At 43.5% G+C, this 23,345-nt stretch overlaps 1 protein-coding gene across 4 annotated transcripts; it reads left to right on the top strand.

Moving 5' to 3' along the window:
• Window positions 1–20,780, top strand: LOC109032143 (uncharacterized). 4 transcript variants are annotated; one of them, XM_072302217.1, is made up of 5 exons: window positions 1–586; window positions 7,708–8,229; window positions 15,349–15,710; window positions 18,706–19,038; window positions 20,108–20,780. In XM_072302217.1, the coding sequence occupies exons 1-4, from the start codon at window positions 64–66 to the stop codon at window positions 19,000–19,002; spliced, it is 1,704 nt and encodes a 567-aa protein (XP_072158318.1). In that variant the 5' UTR covers window positions 1–63; the 3' UTR covers window positions 19,003–19,038; window positions 20,108–20,780. The 4 variants fall into 4 exon arrangements, with proteins under 4 accessions (XP_072158318.1, XP_018899666.2, XP_072158319.1 ...); XM_019044119.2 differs by lacking the exons at window positions 1–586; window positions 7,708–8,229 and adding exons at window positions 13,269–13,510; window positions 14,216–14,967; XM_019044121.2 differs by lacking the exon at window positions 7,708–8,229 and having other exon boundaries at window positions 6–586.
• Window positions 20,781–23,345: the final 2,565 nt, after the last annotated feature.

Raw genomic sequence — 23,345 nt, 5'->3', positions numbered from 1 at the left:
TGAAACAGGTGTTTGTCACATCAGTGTAATCAGTTGATATCGGACGTTTCATAAACGCGTGTCATGGATACTCAGATCAGTGCGAAGTATGTTACGAATCGGGGCAAAACGTGTCTAAGTATTAATAACTATAAATTGACGGAGTCGCGTAAATTAAAAGATGGTGATTTTCGCTTTAGGTGCGCGAACAGGTCATGCACTTTCAGCGTTCTTGTCGATGCGGCCATGGGGAAAGTGACTAAGTGTAGCAAAACGCGACATAACCATGAACCTTATTCGAATTCGGATATTCAGAAGCAACAGCTCAGAGTATCGTTGAAAAGAAAAGCATTAGGAAGTGGCAATGACAAACCGAGCAAACTCATAAGGCGCGCATTAATGAACAGTGAAACTTTAGTTGATATAGATAGCGAGGAATTACGAGGATTACGTAAAATCATATATAGGCAACGGAAAAAAACTATGTCGGCTGCAATTCCTAAATCAAGAGATGAAGCAATTGACCAGCTTCATTCACAGCAGGAAACTATTTTAGCACGCGACCAACAATTTTGTCTTGTGAACGACAGCAAGACAAGTATCAATGGTGAGTTAGTATATTACAGTATTTTCTACTCGCCCAAAAGGCTCCTCCTTTTCGCGATTTCTCCCCCTAAACTGGGATACTTCGCTCGCCCAAAACACCCCACGTTTCTCGAGCAAAATGGTAGGTTTTGGAGTCACCTCGCCCAGGAGTCTTGCTCCCCTTGCGAACTCGGCATTTCAATAATGCGCGGACCGTAAAACAATGAAAGAATATTTGAAGTTAGGTTCAACCCAACATACAACTATTTTAACTCCGCGGGGGGCAGGGTTGCATACGCTCGAGTTTGCGGGCGAAATCTGAGATCTGCCTACGGCTTTCTCGATAGGATATTGGGCAATTAATATTTGCTCCAGCGTGACGTCTATTTCGGTCAACTATATTTGAGCGCTCTTGTCTCACAGATTTGAGACGCAATTCTAACGAACTGGGATGCCTCTCCGAAAGGTAAACTCGGCATTTGAATAATGCACTGAGCGTAAAACACCGAAGAATATACGAAGTTGGGTTTGGACACGCACTATTTCAACTCCGCGGTGGGCGGGTTGCATACGCTCGAGGAAGACACTAATCGCTGATCACACTTTGTCCCTATCGCGAGCGTGCGTAGATCTCAGATTTCGCCCACAAAATCTAGCGTATGCAACCCGACTCACCTCGGAGTTAAAATAGTTGCATGCTGGGTTCGTACATTCTTCCTTTGTTCTTCGCGGGTTACGGGTGCAATTGGACTGCGTTTTACAGAAAGGAACTAAGCCACATCAGCTATTGCCAAATTTAACTGGGGATTTAATTTTGTACGAGAGAACGTTTGTGTGGATTCCTTTAACATTTTTTAGGAATTTGCCTCGCGCTAGGGAGACAATCCACTGAAATTCGCACGGATATCCGCATGACCGTTTTCATGTAAAAAATTAAATTGCCCATTTAAATTTGGCAACAGCTGATGTGGCTTGGTTCCTTTCTGTTTAACGCGGTGCAATTAGCGTTTACCTCGCGCGCGAAGTCTATTGAGGTAAACAATTCGGACGCTCCTGCCGCTAGTTTTTTTTCTCAAAAGACGTGAAATCGTACCTATTACTGTTGATTACCACGATGTTGACCAACTTTAGATGTTCATCAGCGAACATGATTGAACCAATGGAGATGTTGCATGTGTGAGGAATTTGCGATTTGACTGTTGATTCTTATGTAAAAGTTCGGAAGAAACACGACGGTGCTACTGGTTTTTTCTGAAATCAACTCCGAAGCTCAAAAAAAGCTCTCAAGTTGAGGCCAAAATGGAGGGGTTATCTCACCCTACCCTGAGTCCACCTCTACATCAAAACAAACTCTCCATGCAAAGATAGGGAGCAAATACAATAGCAGGGTTGCCGTGTTTTCAGTTTTGGAGTCCCCAATTAAAGTGACAGCCTTGCCAATGTATTTGCTCCCTATCTTTGCATAGAGAGTTTGTCTTGATGTAGACGTGGACTCTCAGGGTAGGGTGAGATATCCCCTCCATTTTGGCCTTAACTGAAGAGCTTTTTTTGAGCTTGGGAGTTGATCACAGAGAAAACCGCAGTAGCACCATCGTGTTTCTCGCGAACTTATACTTAGGAACCAACAGTCAAATCGCAAATTCCTCACACATGCAACATCTCATTCACCATCGAATAGTTTTTTGGTGGACATCCCTTCTTCCTGACGCGAGGCTTAAAACAAGAGGTGGAAAACGTTGACGTCTAGGCCTAGGCCGCCCGCCGCGCCCGTTTCGAGCGCGCCTACGTCATCCCGGTCATCTTGTTTACGGCCGCAGGCGAAATTGGACTGCTTCGTCGATGGCCTGGCAATTTCGTTTGGCACGCAGTCTGGCCGCTCCAGAAACGCGCGGGAAGGGAGAGGAAGGGATTCGCGAAAACAAACTGAATTACCGATCCGAGGCTCCTTGCGTAACGTCGTCGTCGTCGCGACTTGCGCGAATCCCCCCTTCCCGACCCCCGACCCCCGACTCCCACCCCTCTCCCTCTCCAGGCAAGTCCCGGTATCGACGAAAGCACCACCGTCAGTTTATGGATCTTATAAATAGCTTCTTTCACTGTCCCCCTCCCACCCCTCCCCACGTCGACCGCCGGCCGCGAGTTCTTGGTTAACCGGCTTGGGTCGAATGGGGGGTGGGGGGAGGATGTGCTGCGTGACGCGGGGACGGTGGGAGTGAAGGGGGACGCCAATAGCTACTACGTCATTTGGCCTTGAACTCTATTTTGCCCGGGCTTTGCAGACATGTGCGGTGTTATCAGATCTCCTGTCCAGTGTTGCCCGGGCACCGGGCTCCACGCCTGGCTTGACTTCTCGGGACCGAATTTTGTCAGCTCCTCCAAATTGGGGTGTGACATCCACCGATGAGTTCCAACTGCGCCATCGCTAATCAGAATCGGTATGCCGGACTTAGAACACAGCCCGCAACCGCGTTGAGACTCGTCCTAAGCATGGTTGATAATTCGGCCCAATAGAACGTGTGGTTTAACGAGAGGAAAAATAAGGATAAACGGATACAGAGGAGTGATAGTGGCCTCCAGACATCCTGGCTGAGGAGTATTGACTCTACACGGAGGAAAAAACTTCGTGCGCGGGACCCGAAGTTCAGGTCGTTCAGTTCGGGTCATTCTGAAGATTTCGGATTCAGTAATCGAAAACTTGAGGTGCAGCTGCCGAAATTCGGGTCACACATCTGGGCCGAAAGTCCGTCGTTCCACCGTACTTAAGTATACTTAGGACGAGTCTCGACTGCACTTAAGTGTGGCTTAGCGCTTCTGATTGGCCGGTGGTGAGGTTTGGACTCATCGATAAATGTTGCATCTCAGTGTGAAAGAGCCGACAAAATTCGGCCTCAGAAGTACCTCGGCACATCGGTTGTAACTTTTATGGAGTAAACCGTAGAACCGACATACTTACCCCAGATGTGTGACCCGAACTTCAGCAACTGGACCCGAAGTTCACAGATGCCCGATCCAGAAACTTAAGATATCCTAATGATCCAAACTTGAAGTTCCATGCACGAAGTTTCGTCCTCCGCGTGTATTCAAAAGGAAGCTGTCCGGTGTCCCTACTCCCCTGCTGCCCAACATGTAAATCGCAATTTTTCAGGTTTTGCAGCTCGCATCTTGCGTTAAATAGCACAACCAAAGTTTTTCAGTCTTTTCGGGCTCCTTCTAAGTGTACTGAGGTTGCGACTAACTAGATTTTCCTGGAACTGTTAGTTGCGACCCATCTGCTGTAAGCGACTGATTAAATTCTCAGAAATCTAGTAGTTAATATACCAGATTCCTGGCAATTATTTCTTTAAGATAATTAGTTAAAACCGCCAAGAATTTTGATATTTTAGGGAGAGATTTTAGGTTCTCATTCTACCGCGCATATGGCTGTCCACGAAGAAAGAGCAGTGTCGACGCAAGGGATTTTTAAACTTGCAGCAAACCCGCCTTTAGGCGCTCATTTTGCCTGTACGTCCACAGGGAGGTCGATCTACGCTTCTACACTGTAGATTAGCTTCTTAAGAGCTGCAACTATTCGACCTCCGCGGCCACGCTAGGAAGTATCCTCTCACAATGAAGGCGTTTCTTATGCTTCGTCACTAATAACCTGAAGCACCCGGTTTGTTACTCACTATTATACGCTGTTACACTGTTAGCTTTTTAAGAGCTGCATTATTCAACCTCCGCGGCCACGCTACGAAGTATCTTTTCACAATGAAGGCGTTACTTATGCGTCAACAATCCTCATGAATATCTCTTCACGATAAAATCCTATCACGTACACTCATTCCCGTGCTACTAGGGTCAATCAAAATCGAACAAGTCAATTTTTAGACATTTATATAGCAAGCTTACCATTAAAACACGTTTGAAAATATATTTAATTTTATGTACCTCTGCTAAATGGAAAATTAATTACATTTGCTAACCCATTGCAAAGACATGATGATTTTAACATTAATTATTATCACTTATTCCTTTAGAAGTTTATGGTAGAATTAAAAAAAAAAGGAAAAATCTCTGGTGACGTGCTATTTTGAGGGAATTTTATGGGTATAGAATGGAATAGTAATGGAAATGTGCACAAATCCTTTTTTGCGTTCATACAATTGGTTCACGTCGAGACGCGTGCTAAAACAATAACATATTAGCGATACAGCGCGAGGCCAGTTTTCCATTTCAATTTTTTTTTCTTTTTTTCAAATTCTTACCGGTGACAATGTGCAGCTAGTAAATCTTCAAACTAACCCCAACTCTTTTTTCTGCAAAATATGACTGTGTTCTTTCCCGTTGAGTCCACCCCCAACACATGTCACTAAACTCCCTTTCATCGTGAATGGCTCTAAGAATAATTTCAGAGTCAATGCTGGAAATCCCTCCAGTCGGTCGGGACGAAAAACAAATTTCAGGGTCCAGACCGGAGGCTCATGAAGGGAACTAGGCTCGAGACGTCTACGGAAATACACAACTGCGTCTCACCTTCTTGAATACCGTCGGCGTCGTTGCTAGCTGTGGCACTATTTCCTCGGAAAATTCCCACGGAAAGAGCGTTTAAAGGAGCTTTTATTTGTTCAGTTGGCAATGCATGTAGTGTGGCCGGAGCCGCTTCCGAAAATAGCGGCGATTCGCCATTAATTTTGGAGCGAGGTAGAGCTTCCTTCTCGCCCACTGTTTACACAGTCATGATTAAACACTTGATGGCGCACGGCACGTACTTCTGGGTCCTTCGCAAATGTTTTCTCTCGACCAAAAATTAGCTCTCTTGAGAATCATAGGTCTGAAAATGAACGAATTAAGAAACTGCAAGCACTTCGTAGAGAGGGTTGAGACAAAGCGGCTTCTGGATGTCACAAACGGGATTGAAGATTACACAAATTGGGCGTTTTTTGTAATCTTTGATAAACCCATTCCCGAATTCGTGTCTCCGTTTCCTCTCTCATTCCATTTTTTCCTTGCCGTACCCCCAACTCCCCGGTCCATTTCAGTTTATAATCTTCGCAATTAGTGAAAATGTAATCTTTTTTCCCGTTTGTGACACTCTGAATGCCTAAAATTAAAATACGGGAACCAATCATAAATGGATTTGCATTGTCTTTACTCTCAGTATAAAGGGACTCGGGGATTAACTTATACGTTCAGGGCCGGATTAAGGGGGTGGCCACATGGGCCGTGGCCCATGGCGGCAAATTTAGGGGGCGGCAAATTTTGCGATTTTTTTTAATGTAAGTATAAATAAAATCGGATTCAGAAAAAAAAAACTATCAATAAGAAAAGGGGACAAAATTTCTCTTTCCTGAGAGTATGTTAATTTCTAATTTTGTCGTTTTTCGGTGATACAAGAGACAGCATCTTTAATTAGTCGAGTTAAGAGAGGAACTAAACACGCAATTTGGCCTGGAGCTTAGCGCAGAGAGGAATGATGACGAGGACTTGAGATAAAATGGACAAGCCCTCGGCGCGGCAGTCGGCATGTAACTCATATTAGCGCCTACAAGACTGCATGATGAATACTTCACCCATGGCGCCAAACACAGTGCGGTCAGGAGCGGTGGGCGTGAAACGCAGAGCGCCTACAAGACTGCAGGAATACTTCACGCATTGCGCCAAACACAGTGCGATCAGTGCGGCGCAGCGGCGGAAGTTAAAATTATTATACCACATTTATGTTTGTTCTTTCATAATTTTTTGGTTCATTTCTGATAAATGGAGAAGCAAAGTTCAATGAAATTTTACTAGTAGTGTTGACAGGGCTTTCGCAAAAAATGTATCTAACACGAGCAGGTAAACGCGTCTTATGTACCCCTCCCCCTCCGCCACGTTCACTTGATGGTTTTCATTGATGTTTCAAAACGAATGAGAAGGGGGCGGCAAAATACAGGCGGCCCATGGGCGGCAAGTAGGTAATTCCGGCCCTGTATAACAATTATTGTTTCTCAACGACACAAACCGCGTAGCAGCGGAGCGAGCTACGGAGTCCCTAGATCACATATCACAAAGAATCACCTTCAATGGAGGGAATGGACCACTAGAGAAGGTACGAATTTCAGAATTCTGATACATGTTTCTGAACGAAAATTTCACGTAGGACACGATGCGCTCAACGAAAATTACCGAAATCAATACCTTACAGAGATATTTAATGATTATTAATGCGTGAATTCAAACCATCCGCTCATGAAAACTCAATGCTCTACGTGATTCACATCGAGCGCTAAACGTTATCATGAACGTCTCTGCGATATAAAAATCTGGCAACCTCGATCTTGACGCTTTGGCTCAGCTATAGCAAATTGCTTATAGTTTGAACAACACATGGGGGAATGAACATTGCTCGATTGAGAAGCTTGCTGAAACCGTTGTAGTGGGCGATTTGACTCACGTAGAGCTTTGAGTTTCTTGTGAGCGGTCAGTTCAAATTCCTCGCAACCAATGTGTAATAAAAACGTTAATATCTTCGTTAAAAGATGGTTTGAGTAATTTTCGTTGTAAGAATCGTGTTTTACGGAAAATTCTAGTTAAGATACATGTATCAGATTGCTTGAATTCGTACCTTGTCAAGTGGTCCATTAACACAGTGTCGCGTTGCCAACAGATGGACGCAGGCCTCCCTCCCCCTCGTCCGAGAGGCGCCCTCTCGAACGTGCGCACCCGAATTGGCTCCCGTCCGATAGAAGACGGGTCGAGTTGGCTCCCGCCTGGAACAGTGCCGGGAGAGCTCGGCTTCGACCGCGAGTTGGCTCCTGTGAGTTCAGTTACCATTTTGTGAAGCGCGAGAGAGGTCGATGTAAAGTTATCACTGACGCTGATCTTATTTTAATAACTTCAAGTAAACGCCTACAAATTTCTCCGCCCCCCCCCCCCCCCCGTCGCCACGGACTGTGAACTGCGAGATAAAAGAAAAAAAAAAAAAAAAAAAAAAAAAATACTTCGCGGGCAATGAGTGGCTAATTCACTAAGTACTTCGGCTTTGAGCTAGGGCTCACCTCCATGTGCACCACGTTTTGAGTTTTTTTTTCTTCTTCTTTTCCAATAAAAAAGTACAGTGTATAATCCTTAAAAGACATAAAAAAGGAACGACTATATCACGTTTTTAGTTGTGTTATTTCATAGGGTATTTCGTGATGTTCAGTGAAAAGGGTAAACAATTAATCTTGATCGAGAACTTTAAATTCGGTTATCATAAAAAGCTCGCCGGAGACGTAAGCAGGTGGAAATGCGTGAATCGAAGGTGCAGAGCTTTTCTGAAAATAGACGGCAAACGCGACATTGTGCTGGAAAAACAGCTCGAGCACAACCATGCTGCAGCAACGGAGAGCTCCTTGCTACGCCAAAAAGTCACCAACTCGCTGAAAAGAAGGGCGATGGATTGCAGTTCAAAACGGTCATCTGACATCATCCGTGAGGAGATCTCCAGGCACGGCGATGGCGCTTTGGTGACGGCAGTAGACGTGAAGCGGTTCCGTAGGAACCTCAGTGCAGCGAAACTTCGCAGTTCTCTGAGATCGCCCAAAAATATGGAAGAGGTACATGAAATGGAAGAGGTAAATGAAATGGAAGAGGTACATGAAATTGAAGAGGTACATGAAATGGTAGAAGTACTTCACGGAAACGGACACGAAAACACGTCAATCGGTGAGAAATTTTTGTTTTAACATACATTTTTACCTGTAACCTGAATTGACTCAGTGAGTTCGAAAACACACCAACTCGGGTTCTTCCGATTTTCACTTTTGTGCGGTTTAGTAACACTTATCGATAGAAGCATCTGCACGCAAAAGGAAATTTCGAAATTGCAATCGGAAGTGCTCGAAACAGCGACGGGAAAAGGGAAGAGTCGAAGTATTTCATCGGAAATACCAATTTTTGGCCATTTCTAGGAAAACGGGTGACCATCCGATTTTGCGGTTTTCTTTTCTCGGTCCAGTATACCTTGTACCAACAAGTTATATAAATATTCAAGCGTTATTCAGGTCGAAAAATATAAATTTTCTAGGGCAGACGATGAAAAATCAGTATCTGAAAGTCGGTGAGAACGAAAACGCACCAACTTGGAAATTTTTAAACGCTTAATTCTCTGTCATCAAACATGATGTATCGATTTCAACTTGGTGATTTACAAAGTCTCTAAGTACTTGTCCTTTGACACCAAAAAGGTTTTTCTTAAACTAACTTCTTCGCCCGCTGCGCAGTTTTAGGTGTTTCCTGAACAATTTTTTTTTCCGAGTTGGTGTGTTTTCGAACTCACTGATTCAATTAGAGGCCTCATGCCGATACAATTTTTGACAATGGTTTTACCAGGGAATGCCCTGGTAAAAATTGGCGATAGGAGCTGCGTTTCAAAATACCATAGGAGTTCTTATAGCCGACTGAAGAAGGCGATAGAAAATCATATAGATGTCTGTAGAAAGAAATCATACGGCCAGGCTACACGAAGCGATAAAAAATTATACAGCCGGGCTATATTTCCTATCGTCGGGCTTTACACTTTATCGCCTGGCTGCTGCTTTTTCGCCATCGGCTGTAAAAGGCTATAAGAAATTGTGTAGAAATTCGTGTGCTTTGTAAATCCTTCAGTTTGTACGGAATCACCTTAATATTTACAAAACGCACATCATATTTTCCTTTACTACATATTTTTTTAATCAATTAAATGAGAATAAGCCATACAGAGTGTGCAAACATTTCAAAGTCATTAGTTGGAAAACGCTGACTCCACGAGATTAAATATTAGAGCCTAACACAAAGCGGAGCGGCGGCGCAGTGGCGCCTACAAACCTAACAAGGATACTTCACGCATTACGCAATGCGTGAAGTATCCCTGTTAGGTTTGTAGGCGCCAATGCGCGTTTCGGCTGGCTGCCCGCCCGCCGCCGCGCCGCAGCGTACTTGCTGCACGGCTTTTCCGCACACATTTTTCGGGTCATCGTTTCCGCACAAAATCATTCCCGCACAAAAGACGACGCAGCACAATCTGACAGATTTGTTTCTCTGAGTGCCGAGACACAGCGAGAAAAATGGGTGCATACCTCTGCTGAGCTGTTTGGCTGATTAACTGATTGACTGATGCGTTTGACCCATGACCGGGCACAAAGACCGAGACAAATCAGTGCCGATGTATCGCGCGTTGTGGTATCACACTTTGAGAAATGGATTTCAGTGTAATAAAAAGTAATAGGGGTAATGATTTGCTAGTGCATAAAAGTGTTAAGTACCGAAAATTTCGCCTTCAGAAAAAAGGCCTCGTGTGGAGATGTTCGATTGATAAAACGTGTAATGCAGTGTGTGTCACCGATGAAAAAGTATCAATCATTACGAAATTGGAAGGCTCACATGAGCATGAAGTGAGTGAAAAAAAAGTGGAAGCCCAAGTGATCCGGACTGCCGTGAAAAGGAAAGCAGCGGAGGATAAGCATATTGAACCTATCAAAGTTGTAAAGCAAGTATTAAAATCGTCTGCTCATGATAGTCTCACATTTGCTGACATGGCCCCCCTCACGCAAGCTGGATATCGCGCAAGGAAAAAAGATATGCCAAATGTTCCACACAATATTGAAGAAGCCATTAATCAAGTTTCACTCCCGAATAAAGACTACGAAGACGCAGGTGTGAAAATTTTTACTGATTTACAAAACAAAATGGGCCTGTTGCAAACTTTTGCTAGAGCAAAACTAAGAGTTGTTTCCTACAGATAATGCCTCAAAAATCACGATGAGCGCATCGGCAAAGTCTGAAATGCACTCATAACTTCACAATCTGCGTAAGAAATTTGCGGTTTTTTGAGCTTCCCGCTTCGAAAACGATACTACGGTACAGGTGAACATTTTGTTAGAGGAGTCGTTCCATTGGCGACAATACTCATCATGGCCGACGCCAGTCCGCCAAAACACGTGTGATGGGACGAGATAACACTTGAACAGGATTAAACCATATAACAATCGGCGTGTTTACGTTCATATTTTCCTCGCCCGCCTTAATTGACCTTGAACTCTCCTCGAATTACGCGAGGAACTGCGCAAGCGTCGGCCATGATGAATATTGCCGACGATGGAGCGACTCCTCTAACAAAATGTTCACCTGTGCAGTAGTATCGTTTTTGAAGCGGGAAGCTCAAAATAACGCAAATTTCTTACGCAGATTGTGAAGTTATGAGTGCATTTCAGACTTTGCCGATGCGCTCATCGTGATTTTTGAGGCATTATCTATAGGAAACAACTCTTCATTCTGCTCTAGCAAAAGTTTGCAACAGGCCCATTGTAGCAATTACATTTGAAGAAAATATTAAATTTTTAATTGAGCATGGTGCGATTGTGTTAGAGGATAGTACATTCACTTACTCGCCCCATCATTGTTATCAATCTTACTCATTGCACGTGTACAAAAACGGGTTTTTCATTCACGTGGCAACTTTTTTTTTACCGGGAAAGTCCGAAGAAGTCTATGTATGTATTTGGCAACTATTAAAAAAAAATTTGCTTTGATATTGGAAACGCGGTTTTAACGTTTCAAAAGCTTTTACTAGATTTTGAAACTGCAGCTCACAATTCTGCCCGAAGAGTTTTCCCCCGGCGTTTTTATAAGAGGCGATGTAAGTTTCACTTGGGCCAGTCGTGGTGGAGGCGAATTTATGCGATCCCTAAACTACGCTATGCGTACTATTACCAATCTAATGAAAATGCAGAAATACTAAAACTGAAAAACTGGCTTCAGGCATTTTTTTCATTATTATATTTGATGCCAGATGACGTGCTCCCTACTTTTAATGAACTGAAGTCACTCGCTCGGGCGCTAGTAAATTCCGCCGAAAATGGGTAAATTCCGCCGATTTTCCATCCACCGAAAGTGTAAATTCCGCCGATAGGTGCCACCGAGCGAGTGTAAATTCCGCCGATGGAGGAAAAGGAAAATGTTTTTGGAACGGCACTCATATTCGGCAAGAGCATCAAGTTAAGATGTTATCTGTTTGAAGGTAGATCTGCGCTCGAAGCCGAGGAGTTGCACTTTGATGATATCAGTAAAACTGATAGCGGATGGTTTGGGACGGAACGCGGAATGTACATGAACTCTGACTTCAGTAGCCGAAAAGATGGAGCCGAGAGTGTCCGTTATGACAAGTGAGAAGGGGAAATTTATTATTGTGCGGGACGGTTTTAAATTTTACAGAAAGGCTGTATTAAAAACTGGTACAGAAAAGTGGGCGTGTATTAAAAAAGACTGTCGTGCTCAATTTTTTACAAGCGAACAAATATCAGAAGGATCTGTGCCAGAAATTTTGGACTTTAAAGGAACGCATGATCATGAAAAAGTGAACGAAAAAAAGCTGCAAAGAGGGAAAATTTCGGCGCAAGTTAAACGAAAAGCAGTGGAAAACGCGTGCGAGCGGCCGACCAAAATTGTGAATAGTGTCCTGAAGGTGGAGTCATTTGATAAAATAACGACCGGTGATCTTTCCTTGATAAAACGTAACGCGTATAATGCGCGGCGAAAATCGTGGGGCTCTCTACACCCTAAATGTTTATTTTCTACGCTCTCCTCTCCGACTTCAACTCATAGACATAGAGGTAAGCAAATTTGCACTACTTACAAATCCTGTTTCAAAAACATTGACCGGCGGAATTTACATTACGGGTGGACGTCATATCGGCGGAATTTATGACCTCCCACTCGGTCCTGCCGTCTTCAAACCGGGTTTTCCCTAACTCTTAATGATCTTTTAACGATCTCACGATATCTGCATATTAGAGGCGCGAAGCGCCTCTGGGGGGTTGGACCGCGGAGCGGCCAGGGGGTGCAGCCCCCTAGTATATTAGTAAAATTATATTTTGCTCTGCTTTTTCCTCCCTAAAATGTGGGCCGTGTCTCGTATATATTTAATCTGAACGAACGAAATGGTTAAACACTTTCTTGTAAAGACAGTTGAATGAAGTAGAGAATAAGGAGAGTCATGGGAGTGAACCCCAGAAAAACCTACCTCGTAAATAATTTTTTTGTTGGAAATGACCAGTTTTTTTTTTGTTTTTTTTTTCACTCATTATGCTGTGAGATGGTTTTGGGATCTTTTTTGGCAAGAGGAAACCCGTCAGTGTGGGCAGTATTGCATCCATTTATTTTTTTACAATCGTAATTTTTTTGTAAATTTTTCACCGACTAATGTCGCGATATGAGTAAAGTACGTATTATGACTCAACGAATAACTTAACTCATCAATGATTTTCATCCCTCTCTTAGTATCTCCACATACTTACCCGTGTAGTATTTTTCAACGGAGAAATTGCAATATTTTGAATTCAAGTTGCGATTTTTTACGATTTTTTTCCATAAAATCACTAGGATCATCAACATCTTAGTGGTTATCTTCAGTCTTGTCGCAATTTTATCTTGCTGAAATCGTGTTCGATAAAATCGAAATTTTATCTCAATTTATCCCGATTTTTCTCCGGAAATATTGCAATAGACCCCGTCGATGTAATCGCGTTTTAATTGCAAATTTATGCGATGAAATCGCAATTTTTATCCTATAACATTGCTTTAAATTGACGTCGATAAAGTCGCAATACATTCTCCGATCAAATCGCAACTTACCGCGATTACTGCTTCCCGGTAACTTGCTTAGAAGCGTCAATCTGAGGAACATACAGGTGGAGAAATCGATGGGTCGGCGATGAGGGGAGGGGAATCCAGTTCCATGGATGCGTCACTGCGTGCGATCCGAGTCCTCGTGACGTCAACGGAGCCGCGCCGCGACGCTTGCGTCATCGGCCGCGAGTTTTCACGTAGCTGCTGCCTTCATTTCGTCAGTGTCCCGTAGTTCGTCGTGCGAGTATCATTTTCTATCCGTGCTAATTTTCATTTTTTACCTGAATTTAGTTTGTGATCGGTGTATTTTTCAGAGTTTTAAGAAGTAGGATAAACAAAAGTAGGCAGAGAACCCCATTAAAACATAGACATTTTGAACCATGATCGATTAGGGGATTTTTTCTTCTGATTGTGAGTGATGGAAAGAGGTTGGATCGTTGACTGCCGATAAACAAAAGTAGGCAGAGAACCTCATTTAAACATAGAAATTTTGAACCATGATCGATTAGAGAATTTTTCCTTCCGATTGTGAGTGCCGGAAAGAGGTTAGATCGTTGACTGTCGCAACTGTCTCCCTCCCCCCTCCTCTTTCTCTCTATTTATAATGACAACTAAGGTGCGCAAGTTGGCAACCGAGGTCTGCGCGACGATTCGTAGGAATTTGACATAGAGTACATAGAGTCGTAATGTAAGTGGGAGAGCTGGCGCCATGTTCTGCTCGACGAGCTCCGAGCCCGGTGTGCGGGCTGCGGGGTCACTTTTTCGATACATATTCGATCCAAAATGGCGGTGTGGAATATGGCCGGGTCCCCGTGTATCGCCAACAATCGATTATGTATCGAAAAAGGGACCCGGCGCCGCACAGGAATCTCGGAATTCGGGACCTGGAAAATGCTTAAAAGTGGCGCCAGCTCTCCCACTTCCATTACGACTCTATGTACTCTATGGAATGTGATAGCATTTTCTTTGGCAGACTGTTGTGATCTCCGGTTGGCAACTTGCGCACCATACCTAAGTACCGTTACTTTATTTATTTTTGCAATAGATTTGTATCTACAGATTCTAAAAGCGCGTCATCAGCCCGCCCCATCGGCGACAGCTCCGGTTTGAAAATGCCTAAGACATGTTGCGCTTGCGGGTGCGGTGAGAACTCGGATAAGAATAAGTCGGGAGGGTCAGGCCGAGTGCACTTCCACCGGTTCCCGAACCGCGAGAAATCCCCCAAGCGGTTCGAACGCTGGGTTCAGTTCTGCGGCCGCTCCTTCAAGCCGTCGCGACATTCGCGGATCTGCTCCCTTCACTTCACCCAGAACGATCTGGAAACCTCCTCCAGGCTCAAGGAGAAGTTACTCCCCGGTGTCTCGTTCTTGCCTCGACTCAACTCCACCGCCGTGCCCACCGTCCGTAAGGCACGCAACGAAGAGGTCGGTTACGAAGAGATCCGCCTCCACGTGAACGAACAGGTCCGCAACGTGGAGGTTCGCGACGTGCACGTCCGGAAAAGTCGAAGAGACGTTGCGAAGAGGGATTCCGATCCTTTGGAGGAATCAACCATTTCTGACTGTGAACTGCCGACCAGTTCTTCGAGCGGTGGTGCGAATCTGAACCGACCAAGGTCCTGGATTCCTGATTCTACCCGGCGGCTCTTTCTCAGGACTGATTTGAGCAGACCGAATTCGCTAAACGAAGAAAACGATAACCGAAGTTCGTCGACGAAATGTGTACATCAAGCCCGAGAGAATTTTAGTCTCGCCGACGTGTCGAACTCTCACGGCGAGGATGGCGTCGGTATTAAGGGTAAGTGTTCCGTCAAAGGTGGACCTGGAAGAGGGTAGCTCATAAATTACGTCACGTACGAAGAGGACGGAAGGGATGTGGTCTCGCGTGACGTCGTAGCCGATTTCAATGATTCAATTTTGCGTTTTTTTGTGACATTGAAGGCTGTTTTCGAAAAAAAATTAGTCCGTTTCGTTAAAAAAAAAAAAAAAAAAAAAAAAAAAAAATTCAGTTAATAATTATACAAGATCTCAGAGTCTCGTAGGGATTTTCACTCTTTTCGAGGGTATTCGGCGGTTTAATGAACATCTCTCAACCAGTATCATCATAGATTGCATCATATCTCTCTAAATCTCATGACTATTTTTATTATTATTAAGGTCGAATGTTTTCGTGTTGCAGTGGGTCATTGCGAGGAGGAGTTGGCGAACATCGAATCGTCGTATCAGCGAAGTCCGAACAGGTCGGCGCTAGGAAATGACAAGCAGAGGAAGCCGCACTTTCAGCAGGAGCAACTGCGGTTCCTGAAGCCCGGGGTGACCGCGGCAAGGTCCGGGAGAGACGTTTCCGGGACGGACTCAGGGGCGCCCCCTGACGTCACATCCGACGCCGACGCCAACCACCCGGGTCGTCACGATGTTACTATCAAGATCGAGCCGGATGACCAACTCGACATCGAGCACAACCTCTCAACTGAGGACGTGGAGGACCCTCCAAAGCCGTCCATTTTTGTCACGCCGCTCAATTACACCCCAGCCATAGAGGTTCGTGTCCTATAAAACGGGTTATTCAAAAGTCACGCACCACTGGCATGAGGGGGGGGGGGGGGGTGGCTATTTGAAATTTTTGAGTTGCACCCCGCCCACCTTTCCCGGAGAGGGTCAAAAACTGGAAAGTAACAAGTTTCCCTCTCAATATGAGGAAAACGTCACAAACCGCAAATCGATATCTTAATTAGAACTAAAGTTATGGCCAATGGTGCGTGACTTTTGAATGACCCTATATTTTACTTTATTTTTAGAGGTCATCTGTGAATGGATCGAATTTGTGAATGGGCCGTCTGCTGTTGATGAAAACGAACAAATTCAGTGGAAGCCAATTCTCTAAGAATGAAAAATCCGTTTACTTTTAGTGACGTGTCTGTTTATCAACAGCAGGTTTCATCGAAAGCAGATCTGCCGTGCTAAGGAAAAACGTCGTATGAACATTCGAGAGTTGCCAACTTTCCCTGAATAAAATACGTATTTTGGACGAAATTCATGCATATTTTTCCTTGAAATCGTCGAATATTTTAGATTGAGCTGCAAACAAATTAGTATGAAAAATGTGAGGGAAAGTATTTACAACTTCCTCAGTAAATTTGAATTTAATTGTAAGGGAATTTGGCGGCGCCTAAAAGTTCATACGGCGTTCTTCCTTAGCTCGGCAGCGGTGGTTATAATTATTTTCGGCCAAGATTGCAAAGTTATTCAAATTCAAATTTCGTGCCACAGCTCTAGCGGCGGGAGTCGAAAGCAGAGTTCTGGCCGAAAGGGTCGGAAGGAGCATAGCCACGTCTTACTCCCTTGATGAATACGGCTCCAATGAAGGGTGTGGATCAGTTGCGCTGGTCACAGAATCGTATTTTGATTCTTAGTTCTGGGGGTTTTTTTCTTTTTTTCCGGTAGTTTATCTAAAAATAATATGGTCTGTCCAAATCCCAACTTTCTACGTTCAATATCAACCAAGATATGGCGCTTTGAAAAATTCGGATTATGGCCTCATCCACCGCGGTAGTCATATCCTTGGTTTCTTCCTTCTTGCTTTCATTAGTCAATGAGACACACATTTGCACCGGTTACCCAACGTGAAACCCTGGTAAAAATTGGCGATAAGAGCTGCGTTTCAAAATACCATAGAAATTCTTATAGCCGGCTGAAGAAGGCAATAGAAAGTCATATAGCTGGCTGTAGAAAGCGGAGCAAATCATATAGCCGGGCATACGAAAGCGATAAAAAAGTATGCAGCCGGGCTATAGTTCCTATCGCCGGGCTTTACACTTTATCGCCATCGGCTATGAAAGGCTATAAGAAATTGTAGAAATTCGTGTGCTTTGGAAATCATTAAGTTTGATACGGAACCACCATAATATTTACAAAACACACATTATATTTTCCTGTAATACATATTTTTTTTCATAAATTAAAATGAGAATAATCCATACAGGATGTGCAAACATTTCAAAATCATGAGTTGAAAAACGCTGAATCCGCAAGATTATATTGGAGCCTAACACAGAGCGGAGCGGCGTGCTGCCAGCGATAAGCGCGCACCAGCGCCTACAAACCTAACAGGGATACTTCACGCATGGCGCAATGCGTGAAGTATCCCTGTTAGGTTTGTAGGCGCTGAGGCGCTTTTCGCGCTGGCTGCCCGCCTGCCACGGCGCTTGAAGCAACTATTTCACACCAGAGGTATTGCACAGTATCATACGAAATTGAAGGCGCTCCAACATATTAGGAATGGCAGGCATCCTTCAAAAGTACGGAGCTTTCCGCGCAAAATAAATCAAGATACTACGGCCCAAAAATAGAGCAGTAATCCAAAAACAGTCCTAGCATCCGTAATTAGTAACATTTAGCATACACTTTTTCGCCTGGCCGTTGCTCAATCGCCATCGGCTATAAAAGGCTATAAGAAATTGTGCAGCCGGCTATAGAAGCTATTGAAAATCTTACAGCCGGCTTTAAGTCTATGGTATTTTGGAACACAGATTCTACTGCCAATTTTTACCAGGGAACTTGGATGAAAGCGGAGTGGAAGAAAGCAAGAAGGTCACTACCGCGATGGATGACGTCATGAACCGAATTTTTCATAGCGCAATATCTCGGTTAATATGCAACGTTGAAATTTGCGATTTGGAAGGATCTTAAAATTTGTAGCTAATCTACAAGAATCAAGCATCGAAAGAGAATCTGTGACTGGCGCAACTAACTCATTGCCTCCATGATCCGCAGCTTCGTCGAGGTAAGACCGCGTTGGAAAGATGATTGTGACGTCGATAGTGTTGATACATTTGCCGTTTTTCCACGTCGCAAAATGGGAGCTGAAAAGGGTCCACCGATGCACTGTATGTGAGTTTATTTTCATTTTTTTTTTATACATTTTACTGAAAATTTCCCGCACGATGGCACTGAAATTTGCGCGACCCGCGCAACAACACTCAACAGTGCATCGGTGGACCCCTTTTCAGCTCCCAATTCGGATGAGGGAAAAACGGCTTTTCTCTTTGGGTCAATGGAGGACTTGCACACCAAGATTTTATTGCTTCATCTGAGAGTGTTTAATGAGCTGAGTTCGCAGTATTTTTCATAATTTTTTTCTGACATAGGAAATTGGAGAAAAATAGATTTAAAAGTGAGAAAATGTGCCGCGGAAAAAAAATCCCGTCGGTTCCCGGTGTCTGCCAACACCTTCCCGGTGCTTGTCGGATGTGCTGGACTCCGCCAGCCCACTGGCATTCCATGGGAAAGTCTGGAAAAAAAATCTCATCGGTTCCCGATGTTTGTCGGACTGTGCTTGACTGCCTTATGACGTCATCTATTTTAGCAGATTAGGTTATTTTGTCATAATTTCTCCAATAATTGTTCAATTTAGAAACCAAGGACATCCTCAGAGATACTCAATTTTCATAGCAGTATCATTTTAAAGATGAAATTCTCAAAATTTCAGACACCTGCAAATTTTCTATTTAACCTATTTTCATGTATTCATCGACAGGAGGTGACAGAGTCAGTGGGTAAGCGTCCTGCCACGGAGGAGCTGTGCGAGCTGCAGACAAAGATACAATGCCTGGAGGCAAGCATGGAGGCTCTGAAGAAGACGCCAACGGCAACTTTAACGCCAACGCCAACACAAACACCCTCGCGCGATTCCCTAGGCGAGCAAAATGGGATGCGCTACTTCTTGCTGAGTCTACTTCCCGAGTTGGAGACCATGCCTGAGGAGCAGATACGCGCTTTCAAAATCAAAGTCATGATGCTCGTTGACGAAATCAAGTCCCAAAGCAAACGATAGCCCTCGTTCGCCCCGCCCGACAAGCTTCGTCTCGAGGTAAAAAGAACACAAGTACTCTCCATCGACTCTAATATTTAAAACAAGCGCCATTTCTTGAAAATATACGAGAATCATGTGTTAATGTATCATGTTAATTTTCTCGCCAGAGAGCAAAGATAAAGCTACACAGGCAGCCCAAAACGGAAATAGTAAAAGCAAAACAAGAAAACAGTAGAAACAACTAGTAAAATACAAGAAAATACACGGGACGTTTCGGTGTCTCACGACAACATTATCAACCGCTAAAAAAGCACAAAAATAAGAAAGACATCAAAATCAAAAGAGAGTGACGCCGTTCTGGTCTCTTTTGATTTTAATGCCTTTTTTATTTTTGTGCTTTTTTAGCGGTTGATAATGTTGTCGTGAGACACCGAAACGTCCCGTGTATTTTCATGTATTTTTGGCTTGTTTCCACTGTTTCCTTGTTTTGCTTTTACCATTTTCTCGCTAACCAATAATGCTATCCAAAAACTAATTGTACGGTTTATACTCACAGTTTTAATTTAACCCAGTTTTTGTATAAATTGGAATAGAATGCAGAGATCACTGCAGGGACTTTAACACAGCGCAGAAAAGTAGGCGCACCGACAAACGGGAGTTGCTTGACGCATGGAAAGTGGAGACATTATTATTTGAAAATCATTGATCATGCTGAGCCACAAGAGGGATCGCCAAGACGGCTAAACGCAGAGAGCACTTCAGAGACTTTAACGCAGCGCAGAAAAGTAGGCGGACTGACTAATTCGAGTTGCTTTACGCATAGAGAACGCACTTTGCAATGAGTGCGACTCGATATAAGGGCTCATGTGGCAAAGAGCGATGGGGGGGGGGGGGGGGGGTTTACGCTAATTGCGTGACAATGCGCAAAAAGTTGTGTTCGTGGACAAATTTTCACGTCTTCAACGGCAAGACTGTGTGCCTCACGTGCCACTTCGATTAGCGAAAAACGCGATTTGCAATCAAAGCACAATGAAGTATGAAAAAAGTTTTGGATTCATATGATTTTCTAGTACCCTGTATGAATTGACTAAAAAAACTTGCATTAACTATTCGTGTTATTGTGTAGGTTCAGTTTAGCTGAAGTGACTGCAGCAGCGTGCCTCCCGTTATGCGCAAGGAAGTTTGGGTACCTACAGTCAGAGCATAGCCAGAGTGCCTTCAATGGGAAACACTGGTGCTAACATACGGCATTCGGTAACCGGTATTCGGGCTAACAAACTAAGAGAAATCTATTTTTCCGTTACTTACAGAATAGTTTGATTTGTTAATTTGTGTCTTAAGATATTGTTATTATTTGATTTCTGTTGATGTTTCTTGGTCCTAATTTTTCAGTAAACTTGACGATTTTGATGAGATAAGACGATGAGAATAACACTGAGACCTTGTAGTTGTCGTGTCCGACCAATGAAAATTGTGAACTTTATTTGCTTTATTTTTGCATGTTACAATGTTACATTGATAATACATGTAAAAACGGAAAAGAAGGATGCGATAATTTTTTAAGTTTGTTTTGGCATTTTGTCGAAGACTGAATAATGTCTCGTAACATTGTAATAAGTATACGTATTATTCTTTTAAATTTGAAGCGATTCTGACTGACTTTTTTTGTAAGTTTATGTAACATCTCTTGCACGAGAATATTATGTTTCGTTTGTAAAATAGGGATGATACAATTATCTTTAAGTCTCAGGAATTCTCGTCTGAATAAAGTGCTCCATGATCTCGTTTGGAAATGTAAACCAGCTTCTTTTTATTTTCCCATCACAGCTTCTTATGACATACTGAGGGATTATCCTTAAATTACATGCTATATTTACGTGCTATTGAAATTCCCACTGCCCATTCCACTGGCTCCAGAGCGCACACCGGATATTAAGTAACACTATCCAGGAAAATTAAAGTGCAATCAAGCCAAAAATGTTGGGTTTTCTTCAGACGAGTTATTTTTAAGAATCTTACGTTCATCTGAACTACGTTTCGCAATAATCAGCCATTATATTTGGCTCGTTTTAGAAACATCTTACGTGCTATCTGTTTGTTTACTCAGATAGGCGAATCAATGGATGAGCCAGATTTAGTGGCTCCACATTGAAATCGTAATTCACGTTATATATCGTCAAAGATAAGTCCCTGCCTGTCAATGTAGCCCCGCTTCGGATTCCAAGCTTCGCAGTGGGATAGAGACAAATTAACTATAGGGGCGGAGTATTCTGGATATTTTTAGGGCTCCCCTCCCTTTTCGGAATGAACTTTGCACGTGACAGCACGAATCACGGACGATCATGGTTTTGCCGCGATGGCGGGACTGCGGGTGTAGACGGCATGGGCACGCGGCGAAGATGGGGCGACTGATTCTACGAGTGGAGGTGGGGAGGGGGACAGGGGACTAGTTATGGGGGACTCGTTTCAGGGGGGACAGGATAGGGAACGCCTCCTGATATGGGCCTGCAGTTTACGGAGACTCCAAGGTTGCCCGCGCAGGTATGTCAGGAAGTAAGCCCTTCATTTCTCACAGAAATTTCTCTCAACTTTCTCACGTGGTTGGTGTCTGATGAAAAATTCTGAGACTCTACTGAATTTTGCATTATGCAAGGCTGTATGTTTTCTGATTTCTACTCTTTCATTCAATGCATCTTTCATTTCTCATTAAATCGACACTAACTTGAAGTATATTGTGAAAAAAAAAAGACTTCAAAAATTTTGCTTCCGATGTCTCAAACCTGCACTGATGAGTAGGTGACTACATCCAAAAAGGAAGTCTCTGTATTTTATATCTTATAGACGAAATAAGAATAGTCTGATCCGGAAAAATTCTTAATATCAAGCATACTTTTAGAATTAACATAACCTCAAAATTTTGAAAATCCATACTGCTTTTAGCGAGTAAACTCAAATTCAGACCTACCATTGTCGTGTGCCCACGCCTCCTCTTCATTACCTACCTCGCAAATTGGAAAAATCGATGTACATCAACTCCACATACTCTTTGCGTCACATCTAGGTAATCCAGCTACATTTTCAGGAAGACAATTTCAACAATTTTTCTCTCTAGAACACTGTGCGACTGCTACCGGTGCTCAATTCTCAATGGAGCGAGTCAATTAGAGAGATCGGACATGAAATTTTTGACAAAAACTGCTTTTTTTGATGTTCAATTCGTCACATTTTAAATTCGAAGGGGTACATCTAGATTGAAATTTTACGCGAAAACCAATGGAACCACTTTTATAATCTCAAATTGCGTATGAACGGAGTTATGAGCTGTTAAAGTTTCCAAATCTAGTCCGGCCTCTACCATTGACTCGATCCACTGTGCGGCGTCATAAACTGTGACGTCATTACTTTCACGATCGAACGCCTCAGCTGCAAAAAGACCACGTACAGTGATTACTTTTACCGTATCATCTGATTTCGAAGAATTATACGTTCAATCAAAAGTTTTCGCAATTAGTGCTTCCTTCTCCATTGAGGAAAAAGAAGAAGAAATGTAAACGCCACAGAGAATCGTAGCTAATGGTTACCGGATAGTGCCAAATTCTTGCATTATACGATCTTACGGTGTCCTCCAAGTACACGTTCACCAACGCGGCAAACCGTCAAAACTCCGGCGGGAATCGTACCTCCGAGTTAGGAAAAACGCCTTATAAACCTTCAGACGTTGCCAAATATCCTTTGATAAAACACGAATTTCCTGGTAAACATAGGAATATTTTCCTTCCAATTTTTCTTATAATTTTGTTCGCAATTTCACCTACAGTTCCTGAAAATTTCAAGGAAAAAAATTCACAACTTGCCTCAATAATAAACATTTCATCGAAGGAAATTTGGAAACTCTCGAATGTTCACACGGCGTTCTTCCCTAGCACGGCAGTGTACGGACTGAGGCAGGAGGGGTGGGTGGGAGATCCGTGGGCTAGCTGGAAATGAGGAGGAGCTGGAACGAGCGAGGATTAAAGAATGGAAATTTACGTGACGGCACTGCGAAAATACGACTCTTTCTTTTTCTTCTTTTCTTACTCCAGTTAATTTTCGTGACCAGACTGAGGTGGAGGAGGCGGTATTCCCCCCTTCGGTCTCCCGCCCCCTTCAAGCCCCCCTTCCCCCCGCCGCAAGGCGGGACTAGCCGTTGTATTGATGCCGGTGTTGTCTTAGCGGTGAGGAATACCGGGGTCCACTCTGACGAAGGTGCCAACAACCTCACCAAAGAGTGAAATAATCATTGTAAAATTGAAAACTCAATAGTCTGCAATTTTTTGTTATTTATTTGCCGGGAATGTGGATTAAAAATCCTTTGTTCCTCATAA

The sequence above is a fragment of the Bemisia tabaci genome, chromosome 7 (genome assembly GCF_918797505.1).
Source record: "Bemisia tabaci chromosome 7, PGI_BMITA_v3".
Classification (NCBI taxonomy): Eukaryota; Metazoa; Arthropoda; class Insecta; order Hemiptera; family Aleyrodidae; genus Bemisia; species Bemisia tabaci.
This window is presented reverse-complemented; position numbering and strand designations above follow the sequence as displayed.

Bases quoted from the DNA above. Each gene is read 5' to 3' on its own strand.
- LOC109032143 (XM_072302217.1), top strand. From the start codon at position 64: ATGGATACTCAGATCAGTGCGAAGTATGTTACGAATCGGGGCAAAACG. The intron at 587-7,707 runs GTGAGTTAGTAT...GTTATTTCATAG, and splicing joins CAGCAAGACAAGTATCAATG to GGTATTTCGTGATGTTCAGT. The intron at 8,230-15,348 runs GTGAGAAATTTT...TTCGTGTTGCAG, and splicing joins ACACGAAAACACGTCAATCG to TGGGTCATTGCGAGGAGGAG.